At 37.5% G+C, this 16,242-nt stretch overlaps 1 protein-coding gene across 4 annotated transcripts in view; it reads right to left on the reverse strand.

Moving 5' to 3' along the window:
• Positions 1-3,650: 3,650 nt before the first annotated feature.
• Positions 3,651-16,242, reverse strand: part of SAMD8 (sterile alpha motif domain containing 8) — a 40,919-nt gene continuing 28,327 nt past the window's right edge. For all 4 annotated transcript variants that reach the window (XM_026504515.4, XM_048218667.2, XM_044386215.3 and 1 more), the window contains 4 exons: positions 16,070-16,165; positions 13,972-14,089; positions 8,491-8,641; positions 3,651-8,316 (listed from right to left, as the gene is read on the reverse strand). In XM_026504515.4, the coding sequence (XP_026360300.1) occupies positions 8,012-8,316; positions 8,491-8,641; positions 13,972-14,089; positions 16,070-16,165 (670 nt within the window). In that variant the 3' untranslated portion in view covers positions 3,651-8,011. The remainder of the gene's footprint in view (positions 8,317-8,490; positions 8,642-13,971; positions 14,090-16,069; positions 16,166-16,242) is intronic.

The raw sequence follows: 16,242 nt of genomic DNA on the forward strand, positions 1-16,242 counted from the left end.
CTAATATGAGTGATTTTTATTTCTTTACCAACTATAACATTTGCTTCAATTCATTCTTCCTGCCTTAAGATTTATAAAGATACCCAATCATAGAATTGCCCCAGCATCCTGAAAGCATCCAATCCAGAGCAAATCCACGCTTTCTTAAATCTTTCCTCCCAAACCACCGAATCCAAACCCACATTCTTTAAGTCCTTTCCCAACACCCTCCCGCTGAGATGCCCTACAATTCACAATGGTGTGCATTCTCCCTCACTGCATTGAACAATAAATCTAACTTATTCAATTAAGGTGTGTCCTTGGAGGGGAAGGCATTGGCATATGTTACGTGAAATAAATAAGGCACAAAACCATGTATATATGCGCATATAGGTATATATGCTACAGTTTGTTTAAATGATATAAATAGAAAAAATATGTATTTGTTTGAATACGCATGGAATGCCTCTGGAAAAACATACTAGTTAAAAGTGATTGCCTCTTGGGGCGCCTGGGTGGCACAGCGGTTGGGCGTCTGCCTTCGGCTCAGGGCGTGATCCCGGCGTTATGGGATCGAGCCCCGCATCAGGCTCCTCCCCTAAGAGCCTGCTTCTTCCTCTCCCACTCCCCCTGCTTGTGTTCCCTCTCTCGCTGGCTGTCTCTGTCAAATAAATAAATAGTCTTAAAAAAAAAATAAAAGTGATTGCCTCTTGGAAGGAGAACTAAACGCTGGGGCACAGGGGTGGGAAGAAAAGATTTCAGTTTATATAGTTTGTTACCATGCTCATTAATTACTCACAATTAATAACTTTTTAAAAAGATACTAAGAATCTTGGCGCCTGGGTGGCTCAGTTGGTTGAGCATCCAGCTCTTGGTTTTGGCTCAGGTCATGATCTCAGGGTCATGGGACTGAGCCCTCCGTCAGGCTCTTGGCTCAGTGTGGAGTCTGCTTCTGTTGCTTGGCCCTTCCCTTTCACCACCTGCATGCGTGCGAGCGCGCTCTCTCTCTCAAATGAGTAAATAAATCTTAAAAAAAAAAAAAAGATAGTAAGAATCACAGGTACCCCTATGACCAACAGTGACAAATCATAACCTTGCCTGGACAGTTAGGCTTATCAAACTTCTGCAGATGTGATTTCCACCAGGTTGGAGTCCCTCAAATCACATCACTACTGCCAACTGCTCTCCAGCTAGGCCTAGAAAATCAGTCTTTGTGGAAAAAGAGGATCAAATTTCAGGTACAGTGACATCTTATTGATGAAGGCTGCTAATCTGATCAGTCTGTACTGAAAAGCCATTAGGGGGTGTCTGGGTGGTTCAGTTGATTGGGCATCTGCCTTCGGCTCAGGTCATGGTCCCAGGGTCCTGGGATGGAGCCCCGAGTCTAGGCTCCTTGCTCGGTGGGGAGCCTGCTTCTCTCTCTCCCTCTGCCTGCTGCTCCCCCAGCTTGTGCTCTCTCAAATAAATTATTAAAAAAAAAAAAAGGGAAAAAAGAAAAACCATTAGGTACACGTGTTTTCTTTAGAGTAGGAACCAAGACTCTTAAGGCTGGAATATGAACAGTTCGTGGTGGTTTTATACTTCTAGCTCTCATAGGGGCCCTGTCAGCTGAGAACATACAGCATTTAAATACCATGCTGCTCTAGCAAGGCCTTACAGCTATCAAGTGGTCTTCAAAGTTACAGCTGATGGTGGTCACTGAGCTCCTCTGAGGCATTCTCTTGCCCCAGCACTCATCTCAAGTCTCTGCCAGAGCTGCTCCCACTCCAATTCATGCTGGCTGCCCAGCACTTAGATGGGTGGGTGAGCTACTTGACCATAAAATAGACCATTTTGGATACAGGGTATATTATATCCTACAGTCATATTACACAATCCAGTAGCACTTGGCATTTCATTTCTGGGGGTCTTGATCTTCCTTCGCTAGGTGCAGAGGCTTCCTACAAGCTGTGCCCAGGCCTGGTCCCGTGACCTATTATATTGGGGTCTGTAGCCTTTCCTTTATCTCCAGTTTGATCTTTTGTGTACTTTCCATCATCCTACCTCTCTCTTTTTTACTTATATTTGTGCCCTTAACTAACCCGTTTCATAAAACTACGTATACCTGTCCCAACAATTCACATCCTGGCAACAGGCATTCCAATGCTCGTATTAAAAACACATACCCTGTCAGGGCACCTGGGTGGCCCAGTCAGTTAAGCATCTGACTCTTGATTTCAGCTCAGGTCATGATCTCAGAGTTGTGAGACTAAGGCTCTGCACTCAGCAGGGAGTCTGCTTGAGATTCTCTCCCTCTGCTCCCCCCCACCTCTGCTCGCTCTCTTTCAGATAATAAAGTAAATCTTAAAAAAAAAAAAAAAATTAAAAAACACATACCCTGTCCACAGTTCCCTAATACATACACAAATCCAATTTTTTGCATGACAATAAGTTTTCTAAACCTTTCATCATGTTCTTATGAATTTTTCCTTCAGGGAAGGCTCAGTTTAAGTTTTACATGCTTAGTAAATTCTGCTTGGACCCTCAGTACCCACTGAGCCCAAGCTATCATTAAATGAAGACAGTAAAATTATCTATTGACTCAGCTGTTTGCCAACATATCCTTCCACTATCCTCAACTCTTTTTTCAAAGGAAAATCAAATATGTAAAACACCAACTCTGCATGAAAATGGTACAAACTCCCTACCTCCCTTTCCCCTATCCCTGAAGATGTTTAACCAGGCAGCTTTAAAACTGCAGGTTTATTCTACCAATGAATGTTGTTGGCTACCTTTTCATGTCAACTTCCCAGCTAGATTATTAATTTCCTGGGGGGCATAGGCCCTTTATTATTGACCTAAATTCAACTAATATTTCAGCATTATGTACCAGCTACTAAGCCAGGAAGGGTAGAGTTCTTTTATATATGGCCTTTAATACAACCTATGAGAAAGGCATTTTTTTCTCCCCTTTTTACACATAAAGTGGAGCTGGAAGAAAAGACCCAGTTTAACCAGTGGCAGAGATGCAACTCATACCCAGGCCTTCAGAGTCTAAATCGGTGCATTTTCTGTCCCACCAAGTAGCCTCTAGGTCTGTCCTGGACTATTCTTTCCCAGAGTTCCCGAGAGACACTAGCTGGGGCCACCACCAGAGAGGCTACAATTAGTAGTGGTCATGAAAATAAGTTCAGTCATGGATTCAGTTCATCTGGCACTATGACAATGCTTAATGTTTCAATTACTCCATGGTTCTGGGCTACTGAGCTACCTTGAACAGCTGTTTTCCCTTCTTTCCCTGTTCATCATTATTTCCAAAGCTGACCTGCCAGGATGATGGCATCTTCCCATATAATCTACAATTAAATCAAAACCAACCAACCAAACAAAAACTTTAATGTGTTTAGGAATAATTAGCTATTTGCTTCTTTTCCCTCCCTCTCATCTTAAACTACAGTCATTCTAATGCCCTTAGGAAGATTACTTTTCTTTCCTCGTTTACACAAATGAAAGGAGAAAGGGCAAACGGCTTATCTGATAGACAACTAAGAAATTAGCCAATGCCAGGAACTAGATACTGTGTTAAAATTTAAAGTTGCTGGGCCCAATCATTTGCAAAAATAAAAATTTACTGTATAAAAAATAGATGAGCTGCATTAGTAATGCAAAGACATTCAAATAAGAGACTGCAATTCAACTTTCAAATGTTTTATTTTTAGTGTTTTTAAACATTTTAATACAACAAAGATATAAATAATATATAGTTAAATCTGGATTTAATTTAGAATCAAGATATTTACTTATATACAACACTGTGCTTCAAGGTATGGCTACCACAGGAACGTTCACATCTTCAAGTAATACTAGTTTCTCTGTGGACAGAGTTACATTTAAGTAGAGTTCTTTAAACAAAACACGCCCACTTTAGTCCAAGCTAATTTTGCTTCCCCCACTAAGTACCAGTTTCCACTTCCTTTGTTCCGTATCAGAAATATTTCAATTGTCCTAACAATCATAGATTCTCTGAATAAAAAAGTATTAAAATTCAGCATTCTTAAGACGACATTAATAACATGGCTTGGCTACCATTCAGACAACCCAGCAGTTCATATTGAAACCGCCCTGAAATAACAATGAAATTATCATAGTATTCCCTCTCCCTTCCTATCAGGCACAAACCTTCCTTATGCTTAAACATGGAATGCACTGAATAAAAAGTTCTTTGGCTAATTTAGGGTAGAACATATTCTAAAATCAACTTTACTGGTAGCTGAATTATGGTTTACAGATTTCATAGATATTTTTATTGAACTTGATGTAAAGTAATAGGCCATTTTAGTTACTTGAAATTGGTGGCATTCACTGGGTGTAAGGGGTAGGTGAGAGGGGAGACCAAAACCTACTTTCATAGTAATTTCAGTCATTCAGAGCCACTCAAACACCAAGAGGGAAAAACCCTCAACCTCTTTCCATTCTCATTGGTCACCTGAAACAGTCTGACTTTTGATGTTACTAACAAGTCTCTGTAGAGGTACAGGGGTAATTCAACCTACACTTTCTACAAATGCAAACCATCTTAACCGGCCAGTGAAGATGGCATTAAAACTGACATGCTTTGTTGGCTTTGAAACTATCTAAGAGAAACCACTACTGTTTAAGAAAGCTATTGGACTATTCTAAAAGAGAACTTTCTTGTCTCAAATGCCTGTATACCTTAAAGAACTGACACAGGACGATTACTGTCACTACTCTTTGTAAGGGATAACTTAAGTCTACAAAAAGATTATCGAAGAATACATTTATTAGATCACGGAGTTTAAAACAAGAATATGGTTAACGTTCTCAAGCATTTTGGAACAAGAATCTTTAAAAAATGTTTACTATAAAACTCATGATGAAACTGCCTTTTGCTGAATACAATCAAAGCAGGTTAGTGTTACATGACTTTGAATATATAAATAACACTTTCCAAACAGATGACTCTAAAACAGACTGTTTCATATCAGCTATAAAAGGATTTGGCTTCTCTGTTCTCTGTTTACAAATTGTAAGATTTTTGGAATTCTAAGTAACAACACCCCGGCAGGTACAGGGTCAGAAAGAACACTACTTGCAGTGTCAGAGTTACACAACCAGCAGGTCTTCAGTCAATGGATTTTTTTCTCGTGAACAGTCCACATTTCTTTAGCTGACTGGTTCTAAGGCTACTCTCATTACTTTCCGATTAAAAAAAAAAAAAAAAAAAGACTAGTAAACAGACCCAGCATGTGGAAGTTGTATTTTTACTCTAGCAATTCTAGCCACTGAGAACTATGGAGAGGGTAACCATTTGAGAATTCTGGATCATAGCCAAGAAAGGTTTCTCCCAAATTATTCAGTGGTAACAGCACACTTGCCTTCTACAAAACCTCCTACTCTCTATGAACTTCAATTACCCTTTAGTAATAATGCTGGGCATAGACTTAAAAAAAAAGAAGAGAAGAGAAGAAAGGAGAGGAGAGGAGAGGAGAGGAGAGGAGAGGAGAGGAGAGAAAAGAAAAAAGAAAAGAAAAGAAAAGAAAAGAAAAGAAAAAGGAAAAAGAAAGGCTACACTACCCCCAGGAATATAGAGAAATGCATTGAGGACTTTCAATACAACCTCCAGTTTGTAACCCCAATCAAAAACCTTCTTGGTTCCTTCTATACTAAGGTCTCAGTATTTAAGAATATAAGCCTCTCATAAATCTGCAACTGTAGACAGGATCAAAAAATATGTACGTAACTTCTCCACCTAGGCACATTCACAACCAAAATGTGAATATAAATACCACCCTTCCAATGGTTTACACTTTAACAAGATAAAAAAATACAAAGACAAAATCTGGAAATTTCTGTACAAAACAAAAAAACAACTAAAACATAGGTTTCATATTAAAAAAAGAAAAGAATTTTGTGTTAAAGTTTTTCAAGAAAGAGACTTGGAGATGATGAATTTATGTAAACACTGCCTTGTATTAGTTATAACAATAAATTATAAATCTAGCTTACCTTTTTCTCAAATCAGATATGATAAATGCAAGGCTGAAAACTTATTTTACAATCCTCACTGCAGTCTGCTATTAGGACTCAATATCAACAGTTCTGCAAAGTTACTTGCATTTTTTTTTCTATTTTGTTCTGGAATTGAATCCATATGAAGGAAAGAAGACTGATGCTAGGAAGTTTACCATTAAGTAGCTATCTAACATTCTTGAATTAATGTTGCCACAGATTTGCTGTGTCACTTGGAAAGAATGGCAGTTACAGGGCTTTGACCTCGAGGGTCAAAGTACTCTAAGTGGTATAGGTATAGGAAACATCCCTTATCCTTCATGATTATGCAATTTCCTTAGATGAAATGTTGACATTTTTGTTCCTAGCATGTATTAGAATCAACAATTTAGGATATTATAAGATTCTGAAGTATGAGATTTAAAAGCATAATAAAACTTGAATTGCCTTGTGCCATTTCACAGGTGAGAAATAGAAAACAATATTCAGAGTAGACTCAAATTGGGGTGATTTAGCCCTGGCTGAAATTTGTTTGCATAATATTCTTCTCCTGCGCAATCCATTCAAGCTCTTCTATAGCTTATACAGGGGTAGGAATATGACTCAAAGTGCAAAAATAAATATTTCACCCACATTCGGAGCGAGTTTCTGCTAAGTGGCCTAATTTTGGACCTCAATATGCCAGCACTTTTTCTAACTCCTTGCTTTAAAATGGAATGTAAAAACTACACAATTAATATTCCAAGTAGCTAAGCTCAATTAGTTGGGGCTCAAAATCCAATCCCATAACTATTCTACCATCATTACTATTAACCAAAATCATTAAAAGTAAAGTGACAAATGTTATCACAAAGGTCAAATACTTAAGGTACTAAACTTCTGGTGTTGTAAACAGCAGCTAAGTTATATCACTTCCTGACTGCCAAATTAAGACTAAATAGAAAGAATGTATGTACACAATTGTAATTAAAAATGAGAAACAACAAAACCTTTTTTCATATCCAAATATGTCTGAGACTGTTTACTTCTGATGGCCAAGAATGACAAATTTCAAAATCCAAAAAGTTGTATTATGCCTGCAACCATTATAAATTTCTTTTCAAAAATAGAAAAAATATTCTTTGCATGCATACCTCCCTACTTACGGACATAAGAACTTTATTTAACATTTGGTAAAACACTCCACTATTTTGCTCATTAAGTAACATCATTTAAAGGCATAAAATTGGGCTGTCATATGTTTAACTAACAACTATAGCACAACATTGTTCCAGGTACCTACCTCACTAAAATTAAGCCAATTTTATTTTTATGGACGCAGCCATTTTCCCCTCATAAACACTTACTGACAGTCATACTGAATCCTTAGAACAAAACAGGAACCGCATCTTTTGTCGCAACTTTGGTAAAAAATGCCAGTACTATATTTGTACCTTGTCACCTCATGTATGGCCCCTTTCATCCTGGGATGTTCAGTATACTTTTCTTAAAGATGGTTCAGAAGGCAAAAATTATTTGTTAGTAACACAGATCACTTTTCTAGAGTAGCATTTTTTAAAAAGACAGAGATTAGTTCAAAGAACAAGTACTGCTCATCTGGTAGGGGTTTTTCCTTTGAAGATAATAAGGACCTTAAAAAAATTATTTCTTGACTAGTGTCCTAATGAAGTTAAAAAACAAAACAAAACAAAAACACTTTCAATCAGCAAACTGCTTAAGTTCAATAAGCAAGTACTGAACAGGTGAGGGTGACAGCCTGACTTCAATTACAACATTAAGTCTGCCAAAAGAGAAGGGTAAAAAACATCTACTTAAGCTTCCTATTCAAATGGATGTGTAAGGACTCTTGATTGCTCTTTCTTGATTTCTATAATCACAGCCTTACTCAGAACATGGAAACTCACTTTGTCAACATATAAGCCAAAAAGCAAGGCATCCAGGAACAGCTTAGGGGGAGAAACAAAGTTATTCACTTTCAACAACTACTGTATATTTAATCAGGAACCCATTACAACGATAGACTTTATCCAATTAATCTTTTCATTATTGCTGGTTTTGAAAATGGCCAACAATATTCATTAGGTACTGTACCATTCACATTGCATTCAAAGAAAGAAAACATCGGAAACCAAATTCTTGCTCTCCTACTCTGCTGATACGCTCTAGTATTGGCTAGAGTATGGTAGTACAAAAAGAGTCTTGTTGTGATATAAAAGGCAATAAACACATCAATGGAATAATGTTCATGAGCAGCCAAAATGAAGAAGATTCCAAAGAGGTTGAGAACCCAGGATAAAGTGTGCAAGAAATTCCAGCTTCTTGGTGTATCTGGGAAAAGGACAGAAAGCTCGTTTTAAAACCACATTCTTTCCAATGCTTCTAAGTCACATGTTTCTTAGGTCAGTCTATTACTCTCATTCTTCACAGAACTTGACACCCTTCCCACAGCCTCCTCTGCAGCCAGTCATCTAATATGCATGGAAGCACTAAAGAGATACTTACATTCAGTGACAAAGAAATTCAGCATAGTTAGGACGACTGTGTGGCCACTGAACATGTAATCTCCACAAGTGTGAACACCAGTTAGGGTCATACCAAAGCCACTCCAAATGGCAAAGGCCCGGTGCAGTTTCTCCCATACACTGCCATATATCTATAAAGAAAGCTACAAATTAGTGCTTCAAGAGCTTAGAGAGGTCGGGGCTTCCAAACATCCACTCACATTGAAACTGAAATGCTGAATGACTTAGAAATAAGATCTAAACAAAAGCAACCAGACTCCCAGTCTAATTAATTCCAGACATCAAGAAAGGATGGTCAGAAATATTCTGGTAATGACATGAAATCAATGTTATTCAAATTTCTCTATTAAGAGTTCCTTTACAATGAAAAGGTCACTATTACACAAAATATTTTCAAGTTTTTAATCCAATAATACAGTAGTATTTATTTGCTGGTTGTTCTTGCCAATAAGAAATAGGCTATGACAGAGACAATAGCTACTTTCAATATCTATTCTCCCCTTCTTCACTGGTAACAGAATGTCAAATTTATTTGAGGTAGCAACGAACTCAACCAAAACACTGCATTTCCTAGCCTTCCTTGCAGCTTGGTGTGGTTTTGTGACTAAGTTCTACACAATTAAGATGTAAGTGGAAGTGTAAAAGAGTTCTGGGAGGGCTACTTACAAAAGAAAGAGATAACAACTAGGAGGAAGTCTTTCACCTTTCCTTCTTTGAGCCTACAACTCAGACATGATAGTTGAAGCTTCAGCAGCCATCTTGGACCACTAAATGGCCTTGAGGATGCAAGCCAAGTGTTAGGACAGGAGAGCAGAAAGAAGAATCATGGGTTTTGGTAACTCCATACAGAAGTGTTAGGATAGGAGAGGAGAAAGAAGAATCATGGGTTTTTGATAAGTCCGTACAGTTACACATGACCTAATTTCAGATTTCTCTTATGAGAGAGAGTAAACCATTGTTTGTTTATTAAACCATGCCATCTGGAATTTCCTGTTATTAACAGCCAAACCCAATCCCAACTCCCAAACGTAAGCTTAAAAAAGCAATCCATTTTGAAGAAGAGTTTGAGTAATGGTCCTTCTTTTTAAAAAAGACATTTAACATGTAATAACAGGACAAAGAATTCCTAAAATTTTACATGCATTTACTATGTGTAAGACACGCTAAGTGCTTTATGTGCTCCTGTATTTAATTTCCACAACAATCCTATGAAGTGATTCAATTATGCAGCTGAGGAAACCGGCTTAGAGAGATCACACAGCTGGTAAGTAACATAACCAGGATGTGAATCCAGGAAGTCCAATTCCAAAGTCCTATGTCTTAGAGGGCCTCTCTACTTGCTAGATGGGGTGCTGCCCAGTTCATGAATCATTTAATAAAGTCAGATCTTAAAAACAAAACAAAACAAAACAAAAAACAAAACAAAACAAAAAAAACACTTCACTAAACAAAACAAAAAAAACAACCAAACAAAAAACCAAAGTCCTATGTTTTAAAGATCCTACTATGGCTAATTAACAGGAACAACCTCATTGGATAACACAATTTCATTAGAAATCTCACCTGCTGATTATATGCTACCTAGCTTTCCCTTTCTGCCTCAGTGAAGGGGAGGACAGGAAGAGGGATTTATTATTAGAGAAAAGGAAAGAAAAGTTACTAAAATACACATGGTTTGATTCTATTCTATTCTTTGATTCTTCCAAGACCTCTAATAAGAATACGGCAGTGAAGAACAGAGACTGCTAGGAAAATCTCTCTCAGACAAGGGCAGGAAACAAGTGATGCCAGTCAAAAGAAAACAATCATTGCTCTGTTACTCAAATATCCTTGTCCCTTCCAATTTTAAATGTCTCAAATATTCTGTATTTTCTTTCCTTAAGGTGGGCCCATTGCTACATTTCAAAAATAGGTAGGTTCTTGGTTCTGTCCCTAAACCTCCTACTTCTGGGAATGAGATTTCAAGCAATTACTTTATTTCAATGAAAATGCCCTACGGAGTTTACTGTAAGGGACTTGATTGCTAGTTACTATCACCTTAACTTTCTATTTTTAACAACTGCTACAAATAATACAGGTCAATAAGTAGGTTATATTGTAATGTAAAGCAATTAACAGTATTTAGGGCAGATTTGAATAGAAATGTCCATATATAACTAACTGATGATGAAAAACAGTCATTAGCGACAGAAAAAGGGCTATCCATACTGTAGAGGAATGGTATCTAATTTAATTTTGTAGCACACATTACAGGCCTATGCACATATAACATTCTTTTTAGTGGCTGACCCACAATTAAATTCCTCAGCTACAGGAAATTCTCTTTTCAGTGTAATAAGCTTATATTTTTATTCTTTAAAACCTAATCAATTACCATACTACTTGGGGGGAAATTGTTCTATCCCTACTTCACACCATGTGCAGAAATAAATTCAAAACAGTAAATATTTAAATATAAAACATAAGACTGTAGGGGCACCTGGGCAGCTCAGTGGCTTAAACTTCTATCTTCAGCTAAGGTCATGATCTCAGGGTCCTGGGATCAAGCCCAGAGTTGGGCTCTCTCCTTCTGCCATTCTCCCTCTACCCCTCTCCCTCAGCCCCTCCCTCTGCTCATGATCTCTAATAAATAAATAAATAAAAATCTTTAAAACATAAAACTGTATAAGTCTCATATCATCACCTTTCATTAATCAGAATGGCAATGACTCCAATAATTGATAGTAAGTAGTGCTGGCACGGGAGTGGGAAAACTGACATGCATACAGTGTTGGTAGTAGTGAAAAATTTGTTTTTTCTACTGGACATTTGTGCAATGTGTATTTAATGTGCATATTCTTTGATTTCATAATTCTACTTCCAGGAATTTATCTTAAGTAGATGATTAAATAATGAAAAATGCATAAATGCATAAGAACATTTACAATGGCACAATTTATAAATAGTAAGATTTGAAAACAACACAAATGTACATGATTTGGAAACTGGTAAATCATACAATGTAACACTGGTAAATCATACAATGTAACATATGGCTACATATGGCTATATGTATTTCTTCAGAAAAAAGTAAACTACATACTATTAAAAAAATATAAACCAAAGAATCATGTCAGCAATATAATCTTATCTTTTATTTAAAAAGTATCTATTATAGGGGCGCCTGGGTGGCACAGCGGTTAAGCGTCTGCCTTCAACTCAGGGCGTGATCCTGGCGTTCTGGGATTGAGCCCCACATCAGGCTCCTCCGCTAGGAGCCTGCTTCTTCCTCTCCCACTCCCCCTGCTTGTGTTCCCTCTCTCGCTGGCTGTCTCTATCTCTGTCAAATAAATAAATAAAATCTTTAAAAAAAAAGTATCTATTATATAAACTTATGTGAGTGTGTAAACATGCTTAAAAACAGTCTATGTGGGGGCACCTGGGTGGCTCAGTCAAACGGGCAGCTGCCTTCAGCTCAGGTCATGATCCCAGTCAGGGTCCTGGGATCGAGCCCTGCATCAGGTTCCCTGCTCAGCCGGGAGTCTACTTCTCCCTTTCCCTCTGACCCTCCTCCTTGCTTGTGCTCTCTGTCTCAAATAAAATCTTAAAAAAAAAAAAAAAAAAAAAAGTCTATGTGGCTATATACCCAACTGTTAACAGGATTATTTATGGGATGGGTGAAAGAAGAGGGGATGATGTGAGCTTTTACTTTTTAATTTATATATTTTCAAAAACATTGCCTTCACAATAAATCCTAAGTGTCATATTGACCCTTCTCCCTTGCTTACTGTCAGTCTCCTGTTCCTAATACCTGGAGAAAGTTTTGTCACCCTTCAGCTCAGGCTATATTTTTAGTTATTGATCTCCCTTTGGCTGTTTCATCTTCCCTTGTTGGCATTTCAGCTGTTTATACTGCAACAAAACGGACATGTAATTTTGTTTTACACATATACAAACGATATTAAAATAACAACAAAGGTGCTAACACATATACTTGAATATTTGGCAATACATAACTAAAGCATGGAAGGTTAGAAAAGTAGGATAATAAATTCTTTTGTCCAAATTTAATGAGTCAACAAAGGCCAATTCTGTATATAAAGTACAGGTGATTTTCAGGTTTTTAAATGTATTTGTTTTTTTTTTGTTCCCATCTGCATAATCTCCACTCTCTCAATTTAATCAGAAGAGAAGATATTGTCTATAATATACCAAAACAAGCTACAAAATTTAAAACAAAAATAATAAGTAGCCATTATTTAGTATATCCCAACAAAGAGTCAAGTTTAGAATAGTGGGTACTTTATTTTAAATGGAATATGGTCAAACTGAAATAAAAAGGAGTATCATGATAAGGACATTGAAGGGACCACAGTCATGTCATATTGATGTGGAGAACAAAGGCAAAAGAAAAAAAGTTAAATTTCCTTGCAACTTAACAGCCCATTGACAAGTCCTTGAGAGAGGCAGAGTGACCTTCCTCTAGGAACTCAGGGGCCTTGATGTTAACACTTTGCTAAGGGCAAAAGGCAATTTTAGTTTAACATTATCCTGACCTCCAAGATCTTTTAAGTCTCCTTTAATATATAAAAATTCCTTTGGAAACTTCCTTCCTTTATCTCTATCCCCCAAGATACATGTTAGTGGCCATCCTCCAAGATAATGGACCCCTGATATGCATATGAAGGGTCTCATGACTAAGGTTTTACTAGACAGTAATAAATGACCTTTCCCTAACAACAGCTAGCCCCCTCAATGCCCTGGGAACCTTGCTTCCAAAATTCCCTAGAGACTTAACACTATCCCCTAACCCCCTCTCAACTTGAAAGCATATAATCAGTCACCCATGACAACCCCAGTGCAGCTCTTTCTGCCCATGGGTCCTGTCCCTGTGCTTTAATAAAACCACCTAACTACACCCAAGATGTTTCAATAATTCTTTCTTAATCATGTTCTTCGAACCCCAACACTTCCACATCAATATGAGGAACTAAAGATGCTCAGGATGGTGGGAAAGGGAAAACGATAATTGAAAGAAACTTGTTTACTGCAGCTCCACAGCAAAGAACCAGTATCAATGGACAGATGTAACAGGGGGGTAGATTCTGGCTTAAGATTTCTACCAAATTATTTCTAGAGGTTTATTACAGGTATTGAAAATACTAAAAACGCACATTTTCAACATTTCATTCATTCATTCACTCATTCCTTAGAAAGAAGAGAGAGGCAGAGGGAGAGGGAGAGAGACAATCTTAAGCAGGCTCCATGGCCAGCTTATGAGCCTGACGCAGGGGGCTCAATCTCACAGCCCTGAGATCATGACCTGAGCCGAGATCAAGAGTTGGACACTTAACCAACTGAGCCACGCAGGCACCCCTAAAAAACATTTTAGTATTAAAAGCAAAGTCTTAGCCCTATTACATATATGGTGCCATCAACCCACCAAGAATAAGAAAGAATGATAAAGAAGGTAGCAGGCTACCTTTCCAGTACACTGCAGGTGCTGTCCTGGCACGGAGAGGGAGGTCACAAACATGGTAAAGCAGCGAAGCAAGAATACAGTGCCCATCAGACTACAGAGCCTTCGGAGAAGTATTGACCTGTGAACAGAGCGACCAAAAAGAGAGAAAGATCACAAGAAAGCAAACCAAAAAACTCCAGGCATCAAGTGTTTATGTAAAAGGAGAGCATGCAGGAAAACCACTAGAACTAGATTCTCTGAAGAAGACAGAAATCTTAGAGAAATCTTAGATCTGAAGCATCACTGTCCAAGAGAACTTTCTGTAATGAAGGAAATGTTCTATAACTGCACTGTCCAATCAGGTATCTACATGTGGCTCTTGAGCACTTAAAATGTGACTAATACATCCAAGGAACTGAATTTTAATCTTATTTCATTTTCATTAATTTAAATAGCCACATGTGGCTAGTATCTGCCATGTCAGACAATGCTGACCTAAGAGCGTCATTTTCTTGATAAGAAAATATGGCTAAAGAGAAAGTAAAAGAAATATGCAAGAAAGAAGTAAGACTAGTACCTATCTTGACTCTTAATGTTAGTGCTGTTATTCATATATTGCCCATAAATTATTTACTTTACGAGAGGTAAAATTAAACATGATTCTAGGGAATTTCTGCTCATAAATAACATTGTAAATTGATTACTGATAGTAGCTATCCTAAACATTCTCTAACTTGTCCTAACTTAAAGTATAAAAATATTGTTTTTTTAAATACCAAGTTTTATATTAAGTATACCTAGCAAAAATTTTGAACTGCATTGTATTATCACTTGTGCTGTCATATTAATTTTTTAAGATGTCCAAACCAAAACAGACTATAATCATCTTAAGCACAGGGACTATGCTTTACATGTTTTCAAAATGCTCTTTCCACCCTCAAAAAAGCATTGAACACAAGTTAAGAGATCTCATATTTTAGTGTGTATACCTGGGATGGAGCCTAGGAATCTACATTTTAACAAGAAGCCCGGGGATTCTAATGAAAGCAGTACAAAGGCCACATTAGAAAGAAACACTTTCTTCGACCAATTAAACACCAAAACTTGTATTTAACTGGCCACAGCTATGCTTTGCTAGACCTACCGGGTAAATTCTTCCTTGGTTTGAAGAGTGGATAAACTCAAATTCAAGGGGTCTTGTGAGCCAAAATTAAACCAGAAAGCAGCAGTGATGTTACATGTTTTTAAACCACCTCTGGTTTTAAGCAATCCAGAGTTAAAAATATTGCTGGAAAATGGGAAAGAATGAAACACAATACAGCCTAAAAGTGTGACAACAATAATGATCGACCTTTCTTTTCACCTTCAAAGCAATGAAATAACTGCTGCTTAGGACCTAAAGCACATCGCTGGTTTACCTCAAATACCTCCTGGTGAGGAGAAAGGATAAAAAATTCAAGAAAGTGTCCCTATTCCTCATCAGTGTCCACAGACAATGGAGAGCAGATCCACAAACTTTACAGTTCTTCAAATTTTTTCATTATGCCTGATTTTTTTTTACTTAAATCAAGTAATTTCCCCTTACTAAAGTAGGAAAGAAGCCTCCCCTTACATTCTTTCCTTTATATTTCTTAGTGAAAGTGCCAAAGAAGCACTTTCCCTATTCAGCAATTTCCTGTATCATCTTAAGCAAGCCACCTAACTAGATGTATATGGTAGGCAAAATAATCCCTTTTCTAATGGGCCTCCTCCAAGCAGAGAATTTCTTTCATCCAAACATTGCCCTTGGCCAAAGACTGTTCTTGGAGTAGTTTCTATCCTTCTACAGAAAATGACATTTTTGATTTGTTTTCAAAGAAAGTTACGGCTAGACTATTTGTGGTTGGCTCATGGCTGAACATCACCATCTCTGATCTTTGCCTGCAGAATATATTCAGAATACTACTAAACATGTAGGTATTACCTCACAGTGATTTTCTTGTTGATCAAACCCAAAACATTTTCCATAATGACTAAAGAAGGAAATTAACAGGGTAACTACAAAGGAAGAGACAAGGTTTGATGAACTTTATCCAAGACAGTCAAAATACTTTGTCTTTTAATGGAATAACTGAGGTACCTGTGTTTGTGAAGAAGAAGAACCAGGAGCCAAATATAGCACAAAATCATGCCACATACTTCTGTCATGGCAAAGGCCCATGGGATTCTAGGAACACTGGAACAGAAAAAAATTACATTTTGGACTGACAAGAAGTGTATGTACGTAAATGACACCCTTTGCAGTAAGATACT

Source organism: Ursus arctos, unplaced genomic scaffold, assembly GCF_023065955.2.
Source record: "Ursus arctos isolate Adak ecotype North America unplaced genomic scaffold, UrsArc2.0 scaffold_7, whole genome shotgun sequence".
NCBI lineage: Eukaryota > Metazoa > Chordata > Mammalia > Carnivora > Ursidae > Ursus > Ursus arctos.